Here is an 8,098-nt window from a genome sequence, read left to right on the forward strand (position 1 = left end):
TGTTGCTAGAGTGAAATGTATTTTTTCTGGCACAAACCTGATCTCAGATTTCAGACGATCTGTCATCATCATTTAATCATCGTTTTAGTCAGTTCTTTGATCCTGAACACCTGTAAATGAAACCTGATTTTCCTGAGTTCAACGTTATTGCCCCCTTCATGCTAAAACTGAAACCAAATTCAATATAGAAGGATTAATAATCAAATTCTTCACCTGCTTTTCTAAATTTGTGCCACCCAAACTCGCTGACCTCCCACTAATCGTTATTAAATTATTGTCCGTGTGTTTCCAAAAGGCTTCTCCGATCCAAGAATTCCAAAAGCAGCTGGAAAGCTTTGTGTCATAATCGGTCTCGAAAGGATTTTCCACACTTTCAGTGTGCAATGTGTCAAACGTATAGGACGTAGTGGGAGTCAGTGGATAAGATCCTCATTGTTCTTTCATACTTTGTGGTTCAAACTTAATGCAATATCAAGGGAATAGTTCATGCAAAAATTTAAATTCTGTTATTATTTACGCATTATTTACATCAAACCAGCGTTCTTTTCATGGAAAACCAAAGGGATCTTGTTATAGGGCTTGCACAAGTTCTTCTGAATTTCAGAATCAGAATCAGAATGAGCTTTATTGCCAGGTATGTTTACGCATACGAGGAATTTGTTTTCGTGACAGAAGCTTCCACAGTGTAACAGAATGACAGTGACAGAACAAAAAACACAGATAATAAAAAATAGAACAAGTAAATAAGGAATAAAAATATATAAATTGAACGGCTTGCAATTAATGAAGAGCACTTCTAGATCTGAACAGCACAACTTTTGTGTTCATACTGTATTGTTGTTGTCATGAACACTTGAAAAACAATCAAGTGAAAAAGCGCTCATTTCCTTGACGTGCATTGGAAACCCCTGCAGCAAAATATCATTTATGCAAATCCTAAATGCTTCACAGATAGCAAAGCTTGTGTCATTAACTTTGACATTTGCAAACTCCCCACAGCAGAGTCACATGTTTCTTTAACTCAACAAAATATAATGGAAAAGATCTTTCACAACTTTTTGAAACACAGATGTTTGGAAAAGTTCACCCAAAAATGGCATCCTTGTCATCATTTACTCATTTTTGTCTATTATATTACAAAAAATGAGATGTTGGCAAAATGATCAACCTCTGCTCTGCTGTTTTTCAGCAAGCCCATGATGGACCTGCTGGTCATGCTTTGTGCGAAGTACCACCTGAACCCATCTGGCCACACCATAGAGCTCGTCACCACCAACAGGAACCAGGTGAAGTTCAAACCCAACGCCCTCATCGGAGCCCTAGAGGCTGAGAAGATCCTGCTGAAACCAAAAGGCATGGAGGACAAAAGCAAAAAGACAGGACCGCAGATGCCTGAGGTACTCTCATGTACAATTAACTTAAATATGAATTCAACACAGTTCAAGTCAAGTCACATTTATCTATATAGCTCTTTATACAACACGGGTTGTATCAAAGCAGCTTCTCAGTGCTACAAAATTTAGTTAATCAATTACAAAAAGTTCATCAATTATCAAATCATAAGTCACATTCTTGTATACTGCACATTACAGAAAATACAAGCTTAAAATTAGCACATTGAGCACAGTGCATAGATAAACTTCAGCAACATTAAAAATAGTATTATTATTATTATTATTAATAAACGAAAATTCATAAATATGAAAAAATATTTACAGAAAATAAAAATGTTGCATAGTTCACACTATATACATCAGCACTAGTAAAATTATTATTATTGTTATTTTAAAAAAATGAATAAATGTGAAGAAAATTGTAACGAGGGAGGTGTGACGACAAAGTGGGGATCCAAATGCAAGGCTTTAATAAGAGCGTAGTCAAACAGGCGTGGTCAACAACAGCAAACAACCATGGCAGTGGCAAGGCAAAAGAGAGAGCCAGATAATCAGGCAATGGTCAGGGCAGGCAGCAAAACAATCATAAACAAGAAAACAGTCCAGGGATCAAAACACGAATGCAAGGAAACTAGAAACACGGAAGAGCTATACAACATACAATCACCAGCGATGACAGAGAGTGTGTGTGCTATTCTTATAGTCCTACTAATGTGAGACAGCTGTGAGCTGATGATGAGATCTGATGAGAGACAGGTGATGCACTTGATGAGTCCGGGCAAAGGATTATGGGAAATGGAGTCCTGAGTGAATGGCAAGGTACAGAATGGAGTGCCCTCTAGAGGAGCTCATGGGCACTCCAGCTTGAGATCATGACAAAAATACAGAAATAAAATTAATCGAGCACAGTACACATACTATATATTTCAGCAATAGTAAAAATATTATTATTATTTAAAGAAATGAATAAAGAAATACAAGCATAAAATTGAATTCAATAAATATGATCCATTTGGATGCTGATGTTATGCTGAAAAGTTTCTGTAAATCTTAGTGTATTTGTTCTTTTAGTGATGAGTATGAGCATGAGTATGAGACGAGCCTGAAGTACTGTATATCTAGATGTCTCAAAGCAGTGGAGCATGGCTGTACCATATTAACAATACACATCATAATGAATAACAAACAATATCACGTTACACCAAAATAAAAAGCATAACAGCACATAGCAGCTCTGTTCCAAAGCCGTCCTGCCATCTACTGCCTAAATAGGGCAGCATCCTACTGAACGGCACCTCGTAACTGAACAATTTGGAACGCAGAGACTAGGCAGAGGTGCATTATACAAATAGTGCTTCTCATGTGAAGTGCAGTGGAGAATTGACCAATGGTTAATTGTAGTAGAGTTTGGCATAAGCATGTGACAAAGCTAACAACATGATATTCTAACAAGAATAAAAATGCACAGCATACAAAAATAGTAGCTATTATTATTATTAAAGAAATATTAATAAATATTTTATAATATGAATATATATTTTGGATATTTATTAATATGGTTTTAATATTAGATCATACAATTTAGCTTTTTGTTTTTTGGAATGAAATGGTTATAACAAGTGTTATTATAGTTTTTATTATTATATTTTCTGTTTTCATTTCAGTTTTACTTGAATTTTTAGTAGTTTAGTAGTTTTACCATTTAGGTTTCATTTATTTTTATTTCAGCTTTAGTTTTAGTGCATTATTAGTTTTATTTATTTCCAGTTAGTAATTTTAGTGCTTCAACTTAAACCTAGTTCTCTTAGTTGCCGATGCAGCATTTCTATTTTTTTTTTCTCAGTTTTTTTCATGACATATTTCAGTTTTTTCCCCATTTTTTCCTTTTAATATTTGTATTTTTATGTATGTATATTTTTATGTATGTATTTTTATGTGTGTTATATATATTTATATATATATATTTATATTTTCATACATTTATGTTATTGTATATATTTTTATTTCAGCTTTAAATCAATTAACTATTTTTATTTTATTTTTTTTATTAAAGTTAGTTAACAGTGATAACCCTGAGGTTGCATGTGATGGAATTTATTCAAAGTTAGTTGTCTTAAAAGACAGCATAATCATGCATACTACACTACCTTTTTCAACAGTCTTCATACAATATCAGAAACACACCAGTGATCCCTTAAAACACTCCCTACATAGGCATCTCACTAGTTTTTGAAACAGAACCCCACACAATCTTGCCATACTCTTTACTTTCCTTCTCTCCTCTCTTTCAGGCAACCGTACGATTAGTGATCAACTACAAGAAAACCCAGAAAACCATTCTCAGGGTGAGTCCTCGGGTTCCTCTACAAGAACTACTTCCGGCGATCTGCGAGAAATGTGAATTCGACCTGCAGACCACAGTTTTATTACGAAATGTCCACTCAGAAGACACTTTGGACCTGTGCGGCTCGCTCAATGACTTTGGCCTGAGGGAAGTGTATGCAAGAGACACCAAAGGTCAGAACCCAGTGTGTGTTTATGCCAAGTACCAGTGTTGGGAAGGTTACTTTTGAAATGTAATAGGTTACAGATTACAAGTTACCCTACTTAAAATGTAATAAGTAGTGTAACTTTTCAATTACTTTATAAAAGTAATGTAACTGATTACATTTGATTACTTTTTGATTACTTTTCTAAATTTCTAATGTTTTCAACTGTTAATAATTTTCAAACATGTCGAGACCCTTGAGCAAGGCACCAAACCCCCAACTTCGTTGTGTGCGCACTTGGATGGGTTAAATGCAGAGCATGCACAAATTCCGAGTATGGGTCACCATACTTAGCCACATGTCACTTCACTTCACTTTGAAATAGTTTAATAGCTATGATACTGTTTTTGAAATCAAATCTTTGCATAGCTATGACAGGAAACACTGGAATCTAACAATGCCTTAGAAAAAACTGTTAATCTTAAAAAGCATATACACAAACCCTATCGGATAAGCATGTTATAAACTTCTAAAACATTGGCGTTGCATATTTTAGAGCAGTCACTGCAGTTTATGAAAGAACTCAATTAAATCTGTATGTGGGAGTGTGTGTGAAAAAATCAGATGTAACCCCCTTTGTAATCCTTAACATTTTCATAAGTAACTGTAATTTAATTACACATTTTTTCTCAGTAACTGTAACTGATTACAATTACTTTTATTTTGTAATTAAATGACGTAATTCCGTTACATGTAACTAGTTACTCCCCAACACTGCCAACTACATTAAAATGACTCAAATGAAACTGTGCAGGACCGGTTTTCACAAGGTCACATTGAGATACTCTGCAAAACATTTGCATTACACTGTACTCTTGGGTTTGTGATTTTTCTTGCAGTGATTAGCCCTGTAAGTCCTATTAGTCCAGTAAGTCTGCCTCCATCTCCATCTCGCTCAGGTAAGTGACGTTAAATATAACAAATTTTCCATGTTATAAGAAAAATAATTCGCTTTTTTTTTTTGCACAATTTGATATAACTTATACATGCAACTTCATTGACTTTTGTTTTAGACTGGGCAAAGGTCCATTATCCATATGATTGACTGTATGCTTGTCATGTTATTGTTCTTTATTATGAAGCGTCCTTGGAAGGCACTATATAAATCAAACTTATTATTATTATTTTTATTAATAATAATAATTATTATTATTTTGTTTATTTATTTGTAAGTTATGTCATTATTTATTAACCCTCATGTTGTTTCTGTCATTTTTTTTTTAGCCTAAAAAGAAATTATTCCTTAAAATATTGTTCATTTTTGCATGAACTTACTTTCAATGAGAAGTTAAGGATGTCTAACTAAACTAAAGTAACTAAACTGCATTTAAACAGAAATATTTCATCATGGGAAAGAGAAAATCCAGAGGGAGAAAGAAAAGACACGATTCAGCTTATTTAGGAAAGGAAGTAAGAAGCAATCCGAACAGGTGAGTTATGAAATCCTATATGTCTATAACAGAGAACGATAACATGCTTTGAGATTTTCTAGTGATTTTAGGATAAGGTCAAAGGCATGTGTGTTTTCACTTCTTTGTAAACATTCCCTGGTCATATTTGTTTTATGCAAATTGCTAAAGACTTTACTGACTTGTGATTGGCTGGCCAGTGGCACTGGTTGGGAGTGTGCTGAATAGTGATTGGCTGTCTGTCGTTAAAGTCTATGACCGTGAGCGCACCGGCATCTCCAGTGCACAGGAAGCAGAGGCCGGTCAGCATGAGTTCCTTCAGCACGCATTCGCCGATTACATACGATTGCAATACCATGCCCTCCGACATGCCAAAGAAAAGACGAGCCCCGTTGCCGCCGTGCATGATGTCACAGAGCATGCCTACCGACCTAGGTCATCACCACGGCAACACTCAAACCACCGTGCATCACGATGGCAACCAGGTATGTAGCACTGTTCTGGGATTCAGTTAATATTTACTAGAAAATCTTGCCGCAGACATGCACTGGAGTCCAAAAGTCTGAGAGCACAGTGAAAATCTGGGATTTCTTTCATGTAAACAAAGTTTTGGGATTTTTAGAAAGCAAAGAATAGAGTTTTGCATAAAATAAGGAAGGATTCTGCACTATTCCTGTCACTAATCAAATACGCTGATGTTCTCCAGCAGTTTCTGCATTTTGTTGGGTCAAAATTGGGGTAGCTTACGCACATTGTCATCCACAAACACAAAGCTCATTTATTACATAATTGAAATGAATCAATTGATGAACAGCATTTTATTTATTACAAAGGATATGTAAGAATGCATAGGATATATTATAGTTATTATTGATTATTGAAACATCTGACAGCACCTGTTGAATTTGACTGAAGTTTTGCTATGAGAGCAATTACATATTAAATGTTATTTTATATATTATATTACATTATAGTTTCTATAAAAATAGTTAAATGTATCAAATTTATACATTACATTTACATTACATTACATTACAGTATAGTATAGTATAGTTCCCTTTCAGTCAGTCACATTCGACGTTACGTCAACACGGACATTAGGGGTCTCACTTGGGAGCCCCAATCACCTCTGAGCATTACAAGAAACGGCCAATGACTATCGGTGAGTGGAATTTGCATGGCAAGCCCCTCCCTGTACATACGGGTATATAAGTTGGCGGCGTGCATCCACTCATTCAGATTTTTTCTTCGGAGCCGATCGCTTTGTGGGTGCCTGTTCTTCTGAAAAAGAACAAACAAGAAAACGACGAACTTCAGGACCTTCTCTGCTGCGTTTATACAGCCCATTCAGCGGTGTGTTCGCCCCTGCAGTTATTGTCATTGGCCGTTTCTTGTAATGCTCAGAGGTGATTGGGGCTCCCAAGTGAGGCCCCTAAAGTCAGTGTCGACGTAACTTTTCCGTTCCCTCCATTAGGGAACAGGGGTTACATAATGTAACCGAGAGGTTTTTACAAAACAAAATATATTAAAAAAGCCCCACTCCATACCTCACACCGCTAAGGACGGCCCTGTATATAATAGCTTCTATAAAACAAAATATAGTTTGTTATAAAAATTGTAAAATGTATACAATGTATTTGGAACTATTTGTGCAAAATATGGTGACCCCAAACGTATTTGGACACTTAAACTGCATGTAAAAATGTCATTATATTGCATTACATACAATATATTAAAGCCAGTAAATGCAAGAAAGACCGCATAAGCACACTGTTCTAACAAAAGATTTCACAAAAAGGTTTTTTGGTAGATTTTAAATGATAAAAATATGCCCTGTTCACTAACATGGCTTTTCTTCAACATTTTTGCTTAATGACCTTTAATCAGCTGGTGTTTTGGTGATTTTTAGTGGACGTATGAAGTTAGATCCTCTCAAAGTCACACAGGCATGTCATTCAGACATTAAGTGTGGTTTAGGTTTCCAAACACTCTTTGAAGCCAATGTAAGTGAGCCTTCATTATCTCACTTGACTTTTTGTTATAAAAATTATTAAAAATTAAAGAAAAAAAAAATTCTATAAAACAAATTATAAAAAACAAAATAAATGCAGTTACATTCAGACATTTTTATGTGTGGTTACTCTTTGGAGCCACTGTAAGTGAGCCTTCATTGTCATGTAAGTCTTTTAAAGAAAAACAAAACAAACAAGACTTTGTAACCTGTTATTTCATGAGCTGAGTTCAAAGACCACATCTGAATCTACGTATAAACTGCACTCTGTGAATACAGTGAGCGGTTAAACCTTGCTTTCCCAGTATTTGTTTTGTTTCTACGTAAACTCGGCGCTGGGTTGAGTCATTTCATCACATTGTCATTAGAGAATGTGGTTACGTTTCCCACTGCCAAATATTTGGAATTATATGTCATATTTATTACTGTCCCCCTGCCTGCTTTCCACAGAATATGGCCCCTTTGAGCCGGGGATCCTCGACAGAGTCGTCCTTCAAGAAGTCCACCAAGCGGAAGGCCCCTCCGCCCCCCACCTCGAGCAGCGCAGCCCCTCCTGATGAAACCACACAGGATAAAGACATGACAGGTCGGTCTGAAGACTGTGTGTAAAACAGAAACTTCCAAAGAGTACGCTTGTGTTCACCATCAGGGGCTTACGTTGGTCAAAAATGATGGTAGCTTGAGTACACTGTCATATATATATATATATATATATATATATATATATATAATTTT

At 35.6% G+C, this 8,098-nt stretch overlaps 1 protein-coding gene across 5 annotated transcripts in view; it reads left to right on the forward strand.

Annotated features, from left to right (window-relative positions):
- Positions 1 to 8,098, forward strand: part of cobll1b (cordon-bleu WH2 repeat protein-like 1b) — a 61,467-nt gene that overhangs the window by 43,467 nt on the left and 9,902 nt on the right. For all 5 annotated transcript variants that reach the window (XM_016571923.1, XM_016571922.1, XM_016571920.1 and 2 more), the window contains 6 exons: positions 1,190 to 1,397; positions 3,686 to 3,911; positions 4,783 to 4,842; positions 5,279 to 5,373; positions 5,604 to 5,837; positions 7,814 to 7,949. In XM_016571923.1, coding sequence (XP_016427409.1) covers positions 1,190 to 1,397; positions 3,686 to 3,911; positions 4,783 to 4,842; positions 5,279 to 5,373; positions 5,604 to 5,837; positions 7,814 to 7,949 — 959 coding nt within the window. The remainder of the gene's footprint in view (positions 1 to 1,189; positions 1,398 to 3,685; positions 3,912 to 4,782; positions 4,843 to 5,278; positions 5,374 to 5,603; positions 5,838 to 7,813; positions 7,950 to 8,098) is intronic.

The sequence above is a fragment of the Sinocyclocheilus rhinocerous genome, unplaced genomic scaffold, assembly GCF_001515625.1.
Source record: "Sinocyclocheilus rhinocerous isolate Xijiao unplaced genomic scaffold, SAMN03320098_v1.1 scaffold2187, whole genome shotgun sequence".
Taxonomy (NCBI): Eukaryota; Metazoa; Chordata; class Actinopteri; order Cypriniformes; family Cyprinidae; genus Sinocyclocheilus; species Sinocyclocheilus rhinocerous.